At 43.1% G+C, this 20,571-nt stretch overlaps 2 protein-coding genes across 7 annotated transcripts in view; one reads left to right on the top strand and one right to left on the bottom strand.

The window, feature by feature from the left end:
• PNPLA8 (patatin like domain 8, phospholipase A2) overlaps positions 1–860 on the bottom strand; it is a 40,202-nt gene extending 39,342 nt beyond the window's left edge. For 5 of the 6 annotated variants that reach the window (XM_075710562.1, XM_075710584.1, XM_075710602.1 and 2 more), the window contains exon 1: positions 829–860. The gene's annotated coding sequence lies outside the window, so the exon portion shown is untranslated. Of the gene's footprint in view, positions 1–403; positions 425–828 lie in introns of those variants that run through there. The other variant, XM_075710570.1, reaches the window with a different exon arrangement.
• Positions 861–17,010: 16,150 nt separating this feature from the next.
• On the top strand, positions 17,011–19,214 carry LOC104036701 (arg8-vasotocin receptor). The gene is made up of 2 exons (XM_009490386.1): positions 17,011–17,926; positions 19,015–19,214. Exons 1-2 carry the CDS (start codon positions 17,011–17,013, stop codon positions 19,212–19,214), a joined length of 1,116 nt encoding a protein of 371 aa, XP_009488661.1.
• Positions 19,215–20,571: the final 1,357 nt, after the last annotated feature.

Here is a 20,571-nt window from a genome sequence, read left to right as displayed (position 1 = left end):
TCAGCAAATTATCTTGTGCAGAGACCAAACTTCAAATGAAACTGTCGTTATACTACCACCCCCTTTGCAGAATTCCTCCCAAGGGAGAAAGGACACCAATTCTTTGAGCAAAGCTTCAGTATAAAGCCACAAGCTCAATGAAACGTTCCTAGCCTAAGAGCAGTATATAACCTTTACTCTATAAGGAAAATGTAAGTATTTCCGAGGCGGATCAGCATTTTAGGCAGTATACAAGAGTTGCGCTGAAATGGCAGGAGCAAATCCATAATTTGCCTAAATAGCAAGCTCAGGCCTCCCTAGCTCCTGCGGCAGGTGCCCGCGGCGGCCAGGCAGGCGGACACCAGCGCAGGCCGACGCCAAAGAAGAGCGGAGGCGATGCCGCCGCAGGCAGGAGCACCCTTACCTACAGCTGCCTCAGCGGCTGCCCCAACCTGCGCCGGGCCCGGCCCACCGCCGCCAGCCCTCCGGCCCACCGCCGCCACCGCCGCCGCGCAGGCGGGCCCCAGGCCAGGCGGCGGGCAGGGGGAGGCCGGGGCTTATATGGGCGGACGGGCGCCGCCGGCCCCGGGAGGAGGGGCAGCGGGATCTGCCTCTACCTTGCGCCATTTCGCAGAAACGATGCCGAGAGCGGCGGCGTAAACAAGCGGCGAGTCCCGCTCCCGGCCCCCTCCCCTGTCCGCCGCCGGCCCCGCCTCACGCGCCCACACCCACCCCTGCGTCACGCACGCGAGCCCCGCGTGCCTGGCACGCGCTCCCCCCCTCCCCCCCCCGCCCATTACGCCCCCCGGGGCGACGCGACGCGGCCCACCCCGGCGGCGGCGGCGGTACCTGCCGGGCAACGCCTCCCGCCTCCCCCCGCTCCCGCGGCCGCCGCCGGGCGCCAGGCAGGGCCCGCCGCCCCTCACGAGCAGGGCGGCCGCAGCGGCCGCGGCCCGCGCGGCGCCACCCCGGCGGAGCGGGCAGGAGGAGGAGGAGGGGGGGGGAGGAAGGCGGCGGAGCGGCGCGGAGCAGAGCGGAGCGGCAAGCTGGGCCGCGCTACTGCGCCTGCGCAGCGCCCAGCACGCCGGAAACAGCTGAGAGCGGCGCCGCCGGAGCGGGCGGGGCGGGCGGGGTGACGCAGGGCGGAGCTCGGCGGGGCAAGGTCACGGCCGGGGGGGGGGGGGGGGGGGGGGGGGCGGGCCGGCGACGTGCGGGGCGGCACGCGGGGGCGGGGCCGGGCCCGCCTCGCCTCAGCGCGGCCCGGGGCGGGAGGCGGCCGCTGCCCGGCGGCGCCTGGGTGGCGGCGGAGCCGGTGCGGCCTGCCGCTGCCGCTGCCCGCGGGGCCGGGCTGCTGGTGCCGCCCCCTGCCCCGGAGGCGCTGGGAGCGAGGGGGCCGTGAGCAGGAGCAGGAGCAGGAGCAGGAGGAGGAGGAGGAGGAAGAAGAAGAGGAAGAGGAGGAGGAGGGCCCCCGCCCGGCCTCGCCCCTGTCGGGCCGCGGGCGCTTCCCCCCGCGTTTCCCGCTTGGCGGGGCATCAGGAGCACCGGGCGTCCCCCGGGTCTGACGGCTTCGGGGCCGCCTCGGTACCAGCCAGCCCGGCCTGCCAGCTTCCCGCCTACGCGGCCTCGCCGAAATAGAGTTTTCATGAAGTTGCCTAAACTTGGGGTGACTGCGAAGGGTGGTGAGCGCGCCCCGCGCCCTCAGTAGACTGATGAAACGCCTTGCCTTGGGCGTGAGGGGGATAATGTGTCGGAACAAGGGGCAGGCAGCCCAGGAGGGCTACAGGGATGTCGTGACATTATGCAGGGAGAAAATTAGAAGGGCCAAATCCTAACTAGAACTTAATCTGGCTACTGCCATAAAAGACAATAAAAAATGTTTCTATAAATACATTAGCAACAAAAGGAGGGCTAAGGACACTCTCCATCCTTTATTGGATGCAGGGGGGAAACATAGTGACAAAAGGTGAGAAACAGGCTGAGGTATTCATGCCACCTTTGCCTCAGTCTTTAACAGTCAGACCAGTTGTTCTCGGGGTACCCAGCCCCCTGAGCTGGAAGACAGGGACGGGGAGCAGAATGAAGTCCCCATAATCCAAGGGGGAATGGTTAGCGACCTGCTACACCACTTAGACCCCCACAAGTTTTAGGACGAGAGGAAATGGGCTCAAGCTGCGCCAGGGGAGGTTTAGGCTGGATATTAGGAAAAATTTCTTTATGGAAAGGGTGGTCAAGCATTGGAACAGGCTGCCCAGAGAGGTGGTGGAGTCCCCATCCCTGAAGGTGTTCAAAAAACAGGTAGATGTGGCACTTTGGGGCATGGTTTAGTCTAGTCTACCCTTGATTGGTTTAGGTGGGCTTGGTAGTGTAGGTTAATGTTGGACTGGATGATCTTAAAGGTCTTTTCCAACCTAGATGATTCTATGATTCTGTGATTCTAAGTTTATGGGGCCAGATGGGATCCACCCGAGAGTCCTGAGGGAGCTGGTGGAAGGGCTCACCAAGCCACTTTCGATCACTTACCAGCAGTCCTGGGGAGGTCCCAGTTGACTGGAGGTTAGCAAATGTAACGCCCATCCACAAGAGGGGCCAGAAGGAGGATCTAGGAAACTACAGGCCTGTCAGTCTGACCTCAGTGCCAGGGAAGGTTACGGAGCAGATCATCTTGAGTGCCATCACTCTGCACGTACAGGACCATGAGGCAATCAGGCCCAGTCAGCATGCGTTTCTGAAAGGCAGGTCTTGCTTGACTAACCTGATCTCCTATGACAAGGTGACCCACTTAGTGGATGAGGGAGAGGCTGTGGATGTTGTCTACCTGGACTTTAGTAAAGCTTTTGACACCTTAGGAACATGGTTTACTGGTGGACTTGGCAGCACTAGGTTAACGGTTGGACTCGATGATCTTAAAGGTCTTTTCCAACCTAAATTATTCTATGATTCTATGATTTGTAGTTGCAGATTCCAGTCATCTACTGCTGTTCTTTCTCACAAATTAAAAAGTAAAATTAATTTTCTTACCTGGTATTTTCTTCCCCAAAGGAAAATTTATATCCATTGCATGTTGTAATGATTATTGCAGGTTTTTTAGAAATTGGACAGAATGAACTTTCTACATCTCCCATTGCCAGATGTTCTCCAGCCACAGGTCCTGCCAGGAGCCTGCTCCAGTGCAGGCTTCCCACAGGGTCACAGCCTCCTTCAGGCACATCCACCTGCTCTGGCGTGGGGTCCTCCATGGGCTGCAGGTGGATATCTGCTCTACCCTTAACCTCCATGGGCTGCAGGGGCACAGCCTGCCTCACCATGGTCTTCACCATGGGCTGCAGGGGAATCTCTGCTCTGGTGCCTGGAGCACCTCCTCCCCCTCCTTCTTCACTGACCTTGGTGTCTGCAGAGTCCTTCCTCTCACATATTCTCACTCCTCTCTCCCAGCTGCAGTTGTGCAGCAGTTTTTACCCTTCCTTAGATATATTATCACAGGGGTGCTACCAGTGTCGCTGATGGGCTCAGCTTTGGCCAGTGGTGGGACCATCTTGGAGCTGGCTGGCATTGGCATTCTTCTCACAGAAGGCACCCCTGCAGCCCCCCTGCTACCAAACCCATGCCATGCAAACCCAATACAATCAAGTTTTTGCACTCTTCAAAGAGTATCAAGGCAAGACGTAACGGCAGTATTCCAGTATCACTTCCTCAGTGAAATATTCAATGGCCACAAATAGCTCATGAGCCACGTATTACCTAGGATCCTTTTGGCACAGGACAGTGGTGGTTCACAGCCAGGTGCTCATCTGTTCCCTCCTAAATGCTTTCAGAGCTACTGCTTTCTGGATTACCGTGGCCTGTTCTGCAGGTATGGTCTGCCTGCCTTGTCTGTAGATGACTACACATCTGGTCATATTATCTAGTGATGGTTTACTCCTGCAATTGTTTTTAAGACTTGTGTGCTATTCTTTAATTTATTGTAGGTTTTCATTATATATGTCTCAGTTCATTTTTAAAGCAAATAGCTGAAACAGTAGTGGTGTCTGCCGCGTCAGATGCAGCTAAACAGGGAGGTTTTGCCGCCCGTGGTTTTATGAGTTACTGTTACGAGAGCAACGCAGTACTGATACGTTTTAGACTGTGGTAGTAGTGTTAGTTTAAGCAGCTTCCCCGGTGGTGTCTGCCCTTGGGCAAGCCCCAGGACTCTTGCTGGCTTGCCAGTGTGGTGAGCTGAATTGGATCTCATAAGATGGCTGGCTTAAGAAGTGGTGGCCCATCTGAAGCCACAGCCTGAGCTGGCTTTAAACGTGCTAACTGCATTCTTACGACAGCAAAGGGTTAGGCAAAACAAGACTCACAACTTCAGCAGAGAAGGAAGTTCAGCCACATGACTCCTCATGCTGCTAGCGTGCATCCTGCCCCCCTTTGACTGGCAAATCAGGTATTGGAGGCAGGTGGCAGCTGATCCCTTTTATCTGCACATAGCTCCTTCCTAAACAGTCACGCTTTCTCCCATAATCTCATTGTAAAATTCTCTTCTGTGCCTGGTTAGGCATTCGTCTCACCACTGGGATATGTACAACTGGTGTGGCGATGCATACCTTTGCTAAGGAAAGGATTCAGGGATTTCACATTTCAGGTCTAATCACAACCCCCTGCGTTCTTGCTACACAGCTCTCCCCGAGGATGAATGGGCCTGTCTGATCTGACATGTTCAGAGGCCTATGATTCATCAGCTTCTCAAAACAACTGCTCAACTCTCCAAAAGAAGTAAAATCACTGGATGAAAAAGGATGAATTTATGTATTCCCAGGCACAAATTCTGCATCCACACCTTCTCAAACATTTTGCCAATTTAACCTTCTCTTTACTGTGGTCATGATATTAAGAAGAAATTATCTCAAATTTATTTATTTAAAAGATAGACACTCAACTAAGCTAATTTTGTAAGCTCTCTTATTAGTCAAAGGTGAGTTGATTCATCCCATTTGAATAAACACCTACTTTTTGTATGAGAGATGAATCCACCTGTGGTATTCAGAGGGTGGCTAGCTCCAATTGCAGTAGTTTTCACATAGCATGGAAATGATCCCATTTATCACATTTTCAGATATATTTTAAGCGGATGTACATTAACTGTTTTAAAAATACTTTCATTTCAGTACTTTCCATGGGAAGTCTCAAACAAGAATTTATTGTGATTATTGATGGGTTTTTTGCTGATCTCTATTAGGCTGTATACCCAGCACTCAAGCTCTGTCAGAGTGGTCCCTTAAAACGTGGTAGTTCCTGTTTAGGACAACACTGAAAGTAGTTTGATTTTAAAGAGTGCTATCCCTGTAACTTAATTAAAAAACCAAACGCTTTCAAAACGTTTTCTCAATGTACAGGTTCATACATATTTTTGTAGGTAGGATGCAAACTTTTATAAATCAAGTTACAGCTCAAAAATTTTGGTAAATCTTCCTAATTCAATGAATGTTCTTCTCTAGTGTACGTGATTTTTGTCATATTATAGCCAAAGTATTGTGATGTCCATACTACAAGTGAGTTAACTGTTCCCATTTATATGTATGCTATACTTTTAAATGTCATTACTTATTTCTAACATTCCCGTTTGTATGTTTGTCTTGGACTGATACTTGGGAAGAAAGCCATAATGCATTATGAGGCAGTTTGTTAAAAACTGGGTATTTACCAGAAGTAATTATTACAAAATTTGTCTTTCTAGGGTTCTTTCTCCCAATCTATGAAATATTAAAGTTTTCTATTTTAGTACAGTCTCCTTCACTATAAAAGGTGACACAAATACACTGAAATTAATTAATTCTGGAACTCCTTACAAAATTAAATCTTACTCTTTATTGTTCCATGACTTCATCTTAGATGAATTAAACCTGAACAGAACAACTTCCAGGGATGAGATATTAATTCTGAGAAAATATTTTTGCATATTCTTTCACTATACATTTGATATTTGGTATTATAGGTGTGTATAACTTTTCATTATATACAGGCAGGGTTGGTTGTTTTGGTTTTTTTTTTTTTACTTGCAGTATTGATTATGGATGGTATCCTGGAAACACAGCACTGTCACCTAAAAGACTCAAGCAAATTAAAAATACCCCAAGTATTTGAAAGAACTATGACAAATTCACATACATTGGTAGGGTAGTATTCTGCTAATAATGGTATCTGAGGTAATTACTTAAATCTAACATCTTCAATTAAGCCTTAGGGAAAATGCTGTTTTTCTATTTCCATCAACGTGGCATGACATAGGCAGAAGCTGTGTAGTGCTCCCAAGTATTTTAAGCTTGTAAATGCAGAACACGGGTATTCTGCCTCTTAACACTAGATGGCAGACGAAAATGGGAAAACATTTCCTTATTTTCAGAGAGAGAATATTGAAAAATTAATTTGCAACTTGAATTCACTGCAGATTCTGAAAATAATAAGAATGAAGACCATTGGACACAAAGTATCCTGCTTATGATAGCATGGATACTTCCTTCAGCCTTTTGTTTGGCTGCAACGTTTGGCACAAATACTGCAAATGATCAAGTGGAACACTTCTACATTATTTTCTTGTTGCTTCTTTATGCTTTATGCTTGTTACTTCCCTTCAATATTTTGCTCTTGTCAAAGAAGAACTAAAAAATTCTTGAAGCTTTAGAAAGGGATAAACACCTCAAATAGAAGAGAAACTTTCAGAGAAAACTCTCCGTGCCAGGTAGTCTTATGGTTGTGAAATTGCCCTCTGTAAATCTAAAAAGCAAGCAATATGACTTATGTTGCAACTGCTTAGTATCTTTCTCTTACATCAGTTATCTAAAGTAATTGGGCTGCTTTGCTCCTTATTGCCATTGAATCTTAGAAAATAATATGGAAGTAAAAAGTTTGCTAAGGAGGCAACTCATTCTCATAGTATATTATAAAATGTGGTACTAAATATTACGTAGTCAGTTCACCTAGCAGCCAGTGAATATTTTGAGTTGTTACCCCATTCCTCTCCCAGATACATCTTGCAAAAGAAGTGTAGCAGGAGGGTCAGAGTCCCCACAGGTACCTCCACACTGAATCACACCTTAAAATGTGAGTTCACCTAGCTGTAGCACCACGCTAATGTGACTGCTTGCAGGATTTGAGCTGCTGTCTGCACGGTGGATGAGGTGGTTGCTCTCTCTGCGTGCACGAGGTGCTGTTAGTTACCAAGGCAGTCCGGGACTGCTGTACAAAAGCCTGCTTTGCATTGCCTGTTAGGTATAGATGTCTAGTGCATTTATGGGACTGATAACCAGCACAGACTTCATTGCTATTAAGCCGTGATGTGCATATACAGTATCAGAAGAGTAACAGGTTGCACTAAATCCCACCTGATCTTTCCCTGTCTGTGCTGCTACTGTGGCTGCACAGACTCCAAGCGAGCCTGGCTATCTTCAGTGCCTCGTTGGGCAGTGTGGGCAGCCTTATGAACTATAATCAGAAAGACCCAAGTTATTCCCAAGTTATTATGTCTTTCCTGTTGGGGTTGTTCCAAATGAGAAAGGTAAGTGTACTGGAGCAGAAGGGTAAGTGCAAAAGTAAAAATGGCTTTTCTGTCATGGTTAGGAAGTTGTCTACAAGGATGGCCATAGCTTCTCGTCTTGGTTGCTCAGATTAGAATCATAGAGTCATAGAATCGTTTAGGTTGGAAAAGACCTTTAAGATCATCCAGTCCAACCATTAACCTAACACTACCAAGTCCACCACTAAACCAATTAAGGGTAGAGTAATAATTTCATGTTTCCTGGCTTGGTGGCTGGCTTATTTTTTAATGAAAGTAAAACTAGGAATCATTAAGGTTGGAAAGGATCTCTAAGATCATCAGTCCAACCATCAACCCAACACCACCATGCCCACTCAACCATGTCCCAAAATGCCACATCTACCTGTTTTTTGAACACTTCCAGGGATGGTGACTCCACCATCTCTCTGGGCAGCCTGTTCCAATGCCTGACCACTCTTTCTGTGAAGAAATTTTTCCTAATACCCAATCTAAACCTCCCTTGGTGCAGCTTGAGCCCATTTCCTCTCATCCTATCACTATGTGGGAGAAGAGACCAACCCCCACCTCACTACAACCTCCTTTCAGGTAGTTGTATTATTCTCATTATGCAAAAGCTTTTGGTATAAAATGCACGTATAGCAGCAAGCACCGTAGTGTTGCATTCCCCTTCCCATGGGAGTGCTTTAGTCACAAGGATACAACATTATGTCCCCTTTTCCAGGGTTTCTTCTCAGTTCTGTGAATCTTCCATTCTTTTCTGCATAGTCATCTAGTTTCAACAAGAGGAGAAAGCATTTTCCATTCTGCCTTGCCAGTAAATTGGCGAACATGAAATTCTCTTAGAAAGTCAGAAATGTGTATTTAAACCTTCTCAGGCTGAAAATAGCACTGAACCTATTTTCTTTCATCACCTGGGCAAATATTCTATTTAGAATAGTGTTATACTAGATGTTGTCAATGACCTTCTCTCTGTTCCTCTTCTCTCCTGTTCCTGCTGTTCCTCCTCTCCCTGCCCAGGGACCTCCGTTTTCTCACCCCAGTTGAAAGAACTGGACAAGTCCCAGTGTGTTCCCTGAAGGAATGGTTGTAAGGTGCCTTTAGAGTTACAGGCTATGCATTTTGGATGGGTAAAGGTACCTGGCTCTTGTTTGGAGTTAAGACTCTAGATTAGAAACTGGATCTGGGATTGAGCTAAGCCCCCCTCTGTTGATTTTGAGGCTTTGCTAAGTTCAAGCAGTTTCCTGCTCCCCACACAATGTAAATGAGCTTGGAACCCTAAATCAGGGTTCTGGATTCTGCTTGGGGAATTGGTAGCTGAAGACCTTGACACAGCTAGCCTTGATTTCGTGGGCCTCCACAGCTCACAGTTAATGGTCTCTGGCCTTGATCAGCGCCTTTGTGCATTCTAAAAATCTAGCTGCTAAAACCAAGAGTGTACTAATGAAATAATTATATAGTAATTATGAACAATGCAGTTGATTACTTAGAATTTGAAATCCAGACTCATGCTAGAGGTCATATTACAATTCCTTTTCAGCCCCCTGTGATTACTTTAATAGTCATTCTGGTGTCACTCAGCACTCAGGGACTGATAGACATGAATTTTGTTACTGCAGCGTCTGGTTGAGAGTATGATTGTGCAAGTGCCAAAGTTCTTGGCATGAATGGAAGGAGGTCAAAACACACAGCCTCTTTAGGTCCACTGGAATTAATTCACTGTCCCCATTGTTTGCAATTGCTTATTCAATATTGTCAGAGAAACTGAGTCATTGCTATTTATTTTGTCTTTTAATTAAAACATTGAAATATGTCTGACCTTTGCACCAGACCATGAGGTATTATACTAGGTTCCATCTTAGCATTTTTTCCTTTATTAAAAAAATCTGTTTGTAACTTCTCATCTGTGGAAAAAGTACTTTGTCATTCTTCTACAGAAATAGTCCATCATAGTTCCTTCCCCTGAAGTTACACATTATTTCTCCATTTTTGTTTGCTCTGACCTGCCTTGGTGAGGCTCCCTATCTGTCAGTTGTTTTCCATGGCCCTGGTGGCAGGTGAGCTGGCAGGCCATTTAGTGTCCTAATAGAGAATCCAGACTGTCTGGAATACTGCAAATGAAACAGATACTTTTTGGCAGAAGCCTACGTAGCTGATTTATAATGATTTATTTCTATCTCAACTTAAAGTAGCCTGATGAAAGTTTTAGAAGTACCAGTAAAAGGTCAGTATTGTACAGGTAAACACTATTTATTCAAGTTGCACAAAATTTTACAGCAGCAATGGGAAAAAGGTGTTATTTAGAGAATGATTTACAAGCTGTGGAAGATAATTCTACCACCATAATTCAAATACATGAATTAAGCAAACCAGTTCCAGGCTTTGGGCCGAGTGGGACTCTCAGTCGCTGCTGTCGGTAATGTCTCTGAAATCAGAAACATGCCCAAAGAATGAGGTCAGCACTGGTGAATAATAAAGCTTTTACTGAAACAGGATAAAAAGTTATTCTTTCAGACATAATCTCTTTAGGGATTAAAAAGAGGCACGTAGTAATGTACGTAGTTAGTCGTACTGTTTTATGACGAGTACCTGTGACATGCCTAGTTACGAGTCACAGGGGGCCCATACCCGTTGTTTTTTTCTCTGGCTTTAATGCCTGTGGCTAATTCCGACTGAAGGATGCACTTAATTTAGGAGATTCTGGTTCCAAAATATTGCCTAACAGTAATTATAGTAGTTTGATGTGTTGCAGTCCAACATTTTAAGGATATAAAACTAGATTTGTTGTTACGTAGCTTTTAACCTTACTAAAGTAACTTCCCCTTCCTTTAAATACACAGTTAACCTATTCGTCTGGGAAATGAACATAGTTTCAGAGAAAGTGAAAGGCATCCAGGTCGCATGCATGCATGTGTGCGCACTTGTGCGCACGTGCGTGTGTGTAGGGGAGCAGCTTTTGCGTGCACATATACATGTACACACACACACACACACACACAAAACATAGCTAGATCCACTTTGAAGTGTTTGAATTCCACATTTGGTATATAAACAGGGTTAGCAGGACAGAATGTTGTCCCATGTTCATTATGATGTTAATTTGAAAAGGTAAGGGTAATTTGTAGTGCTCCTGGATTGGAAATTGATGAGATTTTGGGTTGTCCTGACATTTTCTGATAGTCTTTTGGCTTCCCTAAGAGTTCTCCTTCCTGCCCAAAAGGGGTTTTGTCCAAATCAAAGCTTAACTCTTTCTGAGGAATGGAGTTATTGACACTATTCATCATTTTGTGTCTTCTTGTGTTGTGACAACAGCATTAGTAGCTGCCTACATTGCATGATTGTATGTACGCTGTCTGCAATGTTGTCTGCAATATATTTTTCTCTCTCTTTTGTTGGCACGTTGGCTTTAGCTGTTGCATTTGAGGCTGGTTTAGTTCCATAGACCCTCTCTAGTAACTTTCTAACTAACTAACTATAGGGTTGGAGCAAATCATTAAGCCTGGTCCAAAGAACCTTGCATGTTAATATAACTGTTGAATTAGCAGTGGGATTTTTTTTTTTTTTTGTTACGAAACCAGAACTGTAGGAGGTTGTACCAGTACAGCAGCAAGAAGGTGTACAGAATTTTAGTCCAGTAAAGATGGCTTACAGTGAAGTAGTTTATCCACTGTATCCTGGAAATAAGCAATATTTTAATACTGAAAAATAGGAATCTACCTTGCCATAAATGCCTCTGTGCTACAGGCTAAATCCTTGAACAGTACTCATGTGTAACTTTCACTAATCTCTTATATGAAAGAATCCATTTGCTAGCCATTATGCTACTTCCAAAAGGTGTTCTCATTGCATTTCATGCTACTGGTATGTATTTACATTACTTAATACATCTCCTTGAATGTATTCTCTATCACTAGGGCAATTTCAATGCAATACTATGTTAATTCTTTTTATCTACCCTACAATATATTACTAAGTAAGTGTTCTATATAAAAATATATTAAGAAGTAAATGTTTCTACCATCTTCTTGATAACTGAACCTTTTACTGCACACTCTAGTCCTTTCCACCCTATAAGGTCTATGGTAGTTGGTTTTCACATTTTAATATTTGAAAAGAAATAGAATCACATCAGCACTAAGGAAATAATTTTTCATTTCTCTAAAATCCTCTAGAGATGTAGCCAACCATGCAAAAATTTGCTTTTCTTAATTAATTGGTTTTCATGACTTGACAAGTGCAGTAGCAATAATCTACTAGCTCTTCAGAGCTACAGAATCTCACAGAGAAAAGAAGCAAACGTGGGTTTCTTAAATCAAAAGCAGACAGCAGTATTTTCCACTTCATCTTTTCTTAAATAGGAACTTTTTAGAATTTTTTTATGCGTTCCGAAGTAAAAGAGTGCAAACCTATTATCTTCACAAATTGTATTTAATAAATAATGTCTGTCATGAGATGAAACAGTTGCTGCTTTTTAGAAGTTGGTGGGGGGTGTTTAACACTAAAAAGCACGTATTTCTGCTTCAGCATATATTCCTTGCCTGGCTTGGCAAAAAGCATCTGCACTGCACTGTAATTCATGCAGTTTTTGGAAGACAAAGATTGTTTAGTCTGGCAAAGATTTGGTTAAGGAGTAATCTAATACCAGCCTGTAAGTACTTTAAGGGCAGCTACGGAGTCAATGGAACCAAATTCTTCCCAGTGGTGGCAGGTGATCTAATAGGGGACAGTGGCCACTGTGGGAGGTTCTGAAAGAGCATTACGCAGTAATTTTTCACCAAGAGCAGTGGAACCGGCTGCCCAGAGAGGTGGAATTTCCATACTTGAAGGATTTCAAGACCCAGCTGGACAAAGCTGTGCCTGACCTGATGTAGTGGTGGTGATAGTCCCACTCCAATAAGCAGTTACGCTCTGGAGGAAGACCTCAAGATGCCCCTTCCAACCAATATTTCTATGATTCTGTGATTCTATGATTAAGGTACTCAGGCTAGTATAGTCAGTATTGTTGCACAGGAGAAATTGTGGCTGAGATTTGCCTAAATCCTAGCTTTGAAAATATCTCCTTGGACAACAAAGTGACTTGAAATGATTACCCAGCTACAGGTACAGAAAATATCCTTACCCGATTTACATCTTATATAGCCTCAGTAAATTCAGATGGATTACTTGACAGTACCACAGATTTAAAGTATCAAATGCCAGAGGAAGCATGAAGGATTTATTGTTTGGATAATGTTGGAATTTTTTAAATCGCAACAATAACAACAAACTAGGCAATCTCTTATCTTCCAAGATATACTTAAAAAATAATACACTGAGGAAACTACATGGAAAGATTTTAGAAAGTGAAATTATTCCACAATCCTAACACAACGATAGGGTAAAACCCATGCTAAATGAGTCTTGGGCCATCTCAGTACACCCTAGAGCAACTGAAACAGTACTCAGTACCTACACTTAGGGACCGAACTGAAGCCTTGATTTCCTTTGGATATGATGGATTTGGGACACACAGCTCACATGTAATCTGTAGGAAGAGGGAAGTGGTTATTCCCCTTTCCTCAGCACTCGTTCCACCACGTCTGTAATCCTGCCTCCGGCTGTGGAACCCCTGCACAGGAAGGGGGGCCGTGAAGATGGTCAGAGGGCTGGAAGATGTAATCTGTTGGGGGAGGCTGAGTGAGCTGGGCTTGTGCTCTGCACCAGGGGGGTGCAACAATAGAGAGTGTGGTAAAATAGCTGGTTTTGTAAGATAGGATAAAACCAGGAATATAGATAGCAAGGAAATTTAGGTCCCTTCTGATGCTGGGAACCCCACTTTTGTGCAGCATCAGACAGACACCACATGGATCTTCCCCTGGCATGCTGCACAGATGTTGTCTGTGGAGGGGTTCCTCCTCCCTCCCATGCCGTGAAGCCTTTTATTTTGTGTAGCAAACAGTCATATATCTTCTACTGACAGGCCGGGACGTCATCTCTGTCATACCATTCACCAGCACGCAGCGTAGGCTTTAAGTACAAGGCCCAGTAGAGCAGATGTCCTGTTCAAGGTCACTAACTCCTCAAATACAACATCTTCCGCAAGGCTCCCAATACACCTTCTTCAGCCTGGAGGAGAGATGGCTTCAGGGGGCCTAACAGTGCCCCCCGGTACCTACAGGGAGGCTGGCAAGAGGTCCAGACCAGGTTCTTACTGAGGTCACAGCAAAAGAATGAGAGACAGTGGTCAGAATCAGGGGAGGGTCTAGCGGCATATATGGAAGCTTTTCCACAATTAAAATAATGAAGTGTTTGCAACTGGTTACCCAAGGAGGTTGTGGGGTCTCTGCTTTTGGAGATTTTCAAGAGCTGACTGGACAAACTGTAAGAAAAACTGGCCTGAATTCAGTGTTGTCCCTGCTTTGAGCAGCTGTGTAATTCTGTAATTCTAAGCAGACACCTAAATTTGTCTTAATCCATGACCTGAGTCCCTCCCTACTAGCTAACCAACAAACATTAGATGAGAGCCCACACTGAGAAATTCAGCAGAAGTTAATTAAAATGTGCTTTCCCACACTACTGAAAGTAAATAATTTAGGAAAAGAATTTAACTTGGACAGATATGGTTTGGAATGAAGCAAAGCTGGGCAACAGGAGAAGGACGCTATTGGAGTAAAAGAACAGCTAAGACTACTTAAACATTTTCATCTGTTATCCTGTTTTTCTTTTTTCAGACAGTTATATTCCCAGAGTGGATTCAATTTCAATATAACATTATCCTGAATGTCTGCTAGCGTGGATGAAAAAGATGGAAAGGGCGCAATTATAAAGTTATGAAACTATTAATATATATTGAACTGATTATATGCAAGATGGAGTAGTCTTACATCACTAGGACAGCTTGTACAAAACATGGCAAAGGCTACTCATTGCACAGTGTGCTTGCCCTTTAACCTCTGTCCAAATGCTGGGTCTGACACCTATTATAGCATATCTGCTGCCCAGACAGTGTGTGCTGTGTACGTGTGTACACCTAGGAAGAGTTCCCTGTTCCCAGGGATCTTGTTGAACTGTTCTAGGTGTAGGTGATAAAACACATTTGCCTGAAATATATGTCTACCCATATATTATGCATTGTGAAAATCATACAAATATATGCTTCTGGTACTGTATTCTGGTTAGTCTTCAGATAGTGTCCCAGAAGTGACTTGTCTTGCATATTCTGGTCTTTTTACATGTAATTCCTTGATCATCTTTCAGATCACGAAATGTAAATTTATCTTCCATGTCTGACGCTGGGCTTAGTTCTCTATTCAGCATGTTCCTGTTTCAACCCACTTAGTCCTAGCTCTGCCTAGATGTAGATGGCTACCCAGTATCCTGCTAGAAGAATAAAGATCCCACCTGGCTTTTTGTTAACTCATGGAGTGAGGATGGTCAAAGTAATGATTTTGGAGCACACACCTGAAATTTTGTCTCCATCTGAAGCCAGAACTGGAAATCAGCCAGCCTGCTCTGCAGTGCAGTGTTTGCCATCAGCAGAGTTGCCAGGGATTCGTGGTCTGTGGCCAGTTCAGTTATTCTGGAAGTTGCTGGGTGAAGGGAGGGCGAGGGTAAAGGCAAAACCATTTGATCCCTTATGGTCTTGCCATGCTGTTTCCCGCTAATTGGGATAGATTCCGAACTGGGGGCGGGGGGGAGTGTCGGGGGGTGGTGGGGGTGGGGGGAGGGAACCAAAAGGAAACAACCTCAGGAATCCAAGTTTCCTACAAATAGGTTTCCATTTAGGAAAAAAAATATCAGGTATATTAGATTAAGTTGCTGTGATTCATACGCTTTGCAACATGGGCATAGAGAAAAGCTGTTGTAGTCTCAGGCAACTGCAGCAGCATTCAGCCAAATCTGGATTATGGATACTTATAGCTGCTGTCGGTGGCAAAGTTTCCTGAGGTTGTTCAGCTTGTCTGTTGTCTGTTCTCATAGATTACCCTTGCTTGAGATATTAACATCAGTCTCATAGTGGGACGGAAGAGGGAAAGAGGGAGAGAAAAGAGATTGCGCTGTTTCTATAAACCATTGTAGTCTCTCTCAGCATCCTGGTTATGAATTGTGCCCTTCCCCTATCTTTTGATACGTGAAAACATTTAGTGCCAAAGACATGGCAGTCTGTTTGTGAGAGTCCTCAGCTGGTTTTATAACATAGTCATGATCACAGCGATCAATCAGTGTAGGTGCAGTATTATGTGCTATACATGCACCATGGACATACTTTTATCGGTTTTGTCTTCAGAAAGACTTCAAGTTATCAGTCTCCTGACTGTAACGAAAAGGATATGAGTGCTCTGGCTTCTGACAAGATTGCATACAAATATGTGTTATCTTTCATATTAGATTAATTCATTTTATTAAATCCATCTTTTATGATTAAGAGGGCAGACTGAGGGAGCAAAAAAAATTAAATCAAAATTACTCTTCTTATCTGCCACTAACAATATGCAAAAGTCATACTGGAAGATCGAAAACCAATGAAATTCTTCTGGTCATGATACAACTTACTCCACAAAAGTAAAAAGGATTAGGCACAGAAAAATGACCTCCCAGTCTTTAGCACTATAGTAGAATAGAGACCCTTGGAAATTGTTTCATTGTAGAGACCTTTTCCTCAGTTGGGTTTCCCACTGAATTTTCACTTATTTTTCTATTAAATTCTCAGTAGACTCACAGTCCCATTGAAAGTAATTTTTTTCGCATGTGTTATTTTTCATTTTGCTGAGAAAAAAACTCTAAGTCTTGACCCCGTCTTGAAATAAAAAGATTATTTTTAGGGCAGTTAAAATCTTTTTCTTTTTTTTTTTTTTTTTCCCCCCCCGAATCAGGTGACTCCAAAAAAGAGAAAGAAAAAAAAAAGCAAAGGAAAAAAAAGAGCTATGGAAAAATGCATTTCTTTGTCTCTGCTGCATTTAGGATGTGGTTGTGCCCCAAGGAGCCTAGAGAATTGCAGTTATGATGCGCCTGAGCTCAGGGGCCCAACTTTCCATCTACGTATAAACATTCCCCCCGCTTCAGCCGAAGCATGCACTTCTGGTTTGCGTAAAAAAATATGTGCAAGAACTCTCCCGAGTAAGATCATTTAAGTATGATTTTGGCCACAGCTATTTACAAGTTCGGGCTTTGACTGAAGTGAGTAATTGAATTACGTTGAGCCTCTGAAGTTTGCCTTTTATTTATATATTTCCCCCAATTGTGTGGCTCGGTCTGCCATTGGCTGCGGTCCCTGCAGCCTACTGGAGGGCTCTGCAGTTACATAAGGCTCTGCTGGGAGCCTATATAAAGCCTTTTTGCACGCCAGCAAGAGACAGAATTTTATCAAGATCCAGGTCCCACTGTTTTAGTTTGCACAAGCAGGAGGAGATTTACTTGAAGATCTACCGAAACCTGAACCCGGGCTGGTTTGTTTGTTAGCCAGTACTTCACAGCTGTCAACCTGAGTCGCAAGTAGCAGCTACTGCAAGTAGCTTCTGTGCACGATGAAGAATTTTTCATTTCCTATGCAGGATAACACACATCAGACCGAGAGTCCTTCTCCTCACAGATTCATGAGTCTGACAAATCAGTCAGATCCTGTTGGAAGACCAGAAAGAGATGAGCAATTAGCTCAAGTAGAGATTGCTGTACTGGGGGTCATATTTCTGACAGCATCTGTGGGCAATTTTATTCTCATACTGGTGCTGTGGCGAAGAAGAAAGAAGCTCTCTAGGATGTATGTATTCATGCTTCACCTCAGCATCGCTGACTTAGTGGTAGCCTTTTTTCAAGTGCTGCCTCAACTCATATGGGATATTACAGACGTTTTCATAGGGCCAGATTTCTTGTGCAGAATTATCAAGTATCTACAATTGCTGGGCATGTTTGCCTCTACTTATATGATAGTGGTCATGACAGTGGACAGATATCAAGCAGTTTGCTACCCTATGGTCACTTTCCAAAAGAAGAGAGCTCTCTGGAACATCCCCATTTGCACGAGCTGGTCTATATCACTGATTCTTAGCCTACCACAGGTATTTATCTTTTCTAAGACTGAAATATCTCCAGGTATCTTTGAATGTTGGGGTGAATTTATTCAGCCATGGGGCCCAAGGGCATATGTGACTTGGATTTTTGTAGTTATATTCTTCATTCCCTCAGCCATCCTTATCACGTGCCAGGTTAAGATTTGCAAAATAATCAAAAGAAATATATACGTGAAAAAACAGAATGAATATGAAGTAACAAATCAGAAGCAAGTCCTGCCATCCCGAGCAAGCAGTGTGAACTGTATTTCAAAGGCTATGATCAAGACTGTAAAAATGACAGTGGTGACAGTTGTTGCCTATGTTCTCTGTTGGTCGCCTTTCTTTATTGCACAGCTGTGGTCTGTGTGGTTCCCCAGTGTCGTGACCGAAGGTAAGATACTCTTCGTCCTCATTCATAACTTCATAGCAGGCTAGCACATTGCTATATTGCTATATATTTGCACTTTGCTTTTGTGTAAAAGTTACATGTGATCATTTGAGTATGATTAAAAAGAAAATCCTGGATTGATTACTGTATTTAACTAGGTGCAGAGAACTTCATGTGTTCTGTGATCAAAACATCATATAAGTGTGTATTTTTGTGTGTGTGTGTGTATGTTTTGAGTGATTAATGATTTAAAGATTAATAAACAGCAGAGGGAAAAGTATCATCTGCTCTGGCAAGGGTTCAGACTTTTAGAGGTTTTAGATATTATAGCAGCAGTATTTTGGGTTCTTGAGGTGAAAAGGAGTAATTAACTATTCCAAGTAATAAAGATTTCTTATTTACTGGATAGAACAGTGATGTTATAAGACATCTGACTTTTTTTTTTTGAATATTGAAATCTTAATGATGAAATCTCTGTAGTACGCTATGAAACAATTAAAAGTTGTGAAACAGCTGCTTATGAAGTAAAAAAAGCAAGCCTGAGAGAGATATCAAAGAACACCGTGTTGTAAACAAGATTAATCTTGTCAAACTTATACTGTTGCCTCTTTGTGAAAGGCAGACTCTGTATGTGACATTATTTAAGTTCATCTATTCTAAACTCAAAGATATAAACCACAGGAGAAAAAGAAGAGAATAGCTCTGTCTGATGAAAAAAAACCCCTTCTGATCTTTGTTTTAAGAATTCTTTCTGTCGATGTAAATTTGAATCTTACTGTACATATATTTATATCAATATCTATATCTGTATTTATCCATATCTCTATAGCAGGTTAGCAATTGCTTTTAAATTTAATGCAGCTACATCAAAAAAGAGCTATATGGAACTATTTAAGTCTGAAATGCATACAATACAGTGTACTTCATACCTTCAACAATTACAAATTGCATGGAATATATGGGAATTTCCTGCTATTAGGTTAACTTTCATATATAAGCAGGTACACTGGGAAGGAGCAGACTGTGAAAATGTTACTTATTTGTACGAACGCTTTATTTACTCTGTTATGCCTTTATCTATTTCATTGTAGGTTCAGCATTCACTATTATCATGCTCCTTGGCAATTTAAATAGTTGCACCAACCCATGGATTTACATGTATTTTTGTGGCCACATTTCATATTGCACAAATAAGCAGCTGGAGAACACCTCGGCTCAAGAGGAATCGGTGATCACAGGGAGCATTCATCTCGTAGACAGAGACCCTGAGGAAAACAGTACTTCTGCATAAGTGTTGAATGCTTTTTGTTGTTTTGTTACATTTGCTATGTTTGCAAGACATACCAATATTTTACCACCATCCCTTGTTTTGTGGATAAGGAAGCTGGAGAAATGTCTTTTGTTGTATAAATATATTTCTCTGCAGTTCTGTAGCATATACAGGAAGTTTCTGTGTTGTGCAAGCCTGACTCAGTATTTCCATCACCACTGTGTTATCAGAATGAATTCTTCTAAAGACTGACAATGATCCATAAAAGTATCTTAGATATTTTGTGTCCTGAAGTACTTTCACTTCTGTGATTCTGGATTTCTAAGTAGTAAAATTTTACAACTAACTGATCCAACAAATTGAAACATAATTGGAAAGGTATCTGACATAATTAGACTTGAAGATGTATTCAAATTGAACCATGAATTGTTCATGATTCTGATGTGTTTGGGGGACAGTTTGACAAATCTTGAGAACGCAGCAGAAAGTCAGAAAAATCCATTGCCAGGTAGCATTAATACCCGTTTTAAATTAACTCCTTATATAGTTTTATAAAATGCCTAGCGGCTTAATATAATTTTTCAAGAAAAAAAGAATTCAGTGTCCTTGTGACACTGAACATCTACTTCAGTTTCAAATGCCATTGTGGATTGCAGGAGGTCAGCAGCATAGCAGCAGTCCTGGTTTGTGGCTTCACACCATGGAATTTAACTTCCATGCATTCCCTGATGTGCAAGCAGTTAACTGAAACTCCCCACACATACACACATGTATACATACTTTAAATAAAAATGGACACTGGGAATATACGCTCATTTGGTATTCAGACCTATTTTTTCTAGCACGCAATTTATTGACAGAGTGTGCTTAGAACTACTTGAGGCTCAAATTAAATTATTTCCCCTTTGTGGCAAAAATAATTCTGCATATCTTTATCTCAAAATGCCATTTGCTTGCTAGTCTGTGGGTGTTTATGCAGGTAGCTATTTATTCCCCTTTCAGTGTCTGCAATCTTATCAGAGGAATATGGAAGGAATAGCAGCAAGGCCTTTTCAGGTGAGAATAGAGCTGCAATCAGAGAGGTTCTTGGTGATACTTGCATATCATCTGCCTACAGTACACTACATTTCATCAATGCTATTCACATTTCATTTTTATGAGTGCTAGCAATCTCAAATTTCAATGGAAAAGCTATGAAAGTGGGGTTTTTTAATAGTCTAAATTGTACTCAAAGAAATACTGATTTAAACTAAATACTGATTGAATTGTGAGAAGTGCTGCTGTACAATGAATAGTTACGCTTCAGGTTAATGTGTGATGATGTGACTGAATATTCTGTCATTTCTGTTCCTTGTATAGTTAGACCAGATAGGGGTAT

Source organism: Pelecanus crispus, chromosome 1 (genome assembly GCF_030463565.1).
Source record: "Pelecanus crispus isolate bPelCri1 chromosome 1, bPelCri1.pri, whole genome shotgun sequence".
NCBI lineage: Eukaryota > Metazoa > Chordata > Aves > Pelecaniformes > Pelecanidae > Pelecanus > Pelecanus crispus.
Note: the sequence above shows the minus strand (reverse complement) of the source record. Positions and strands in the feature narration are given on the sequence as shown.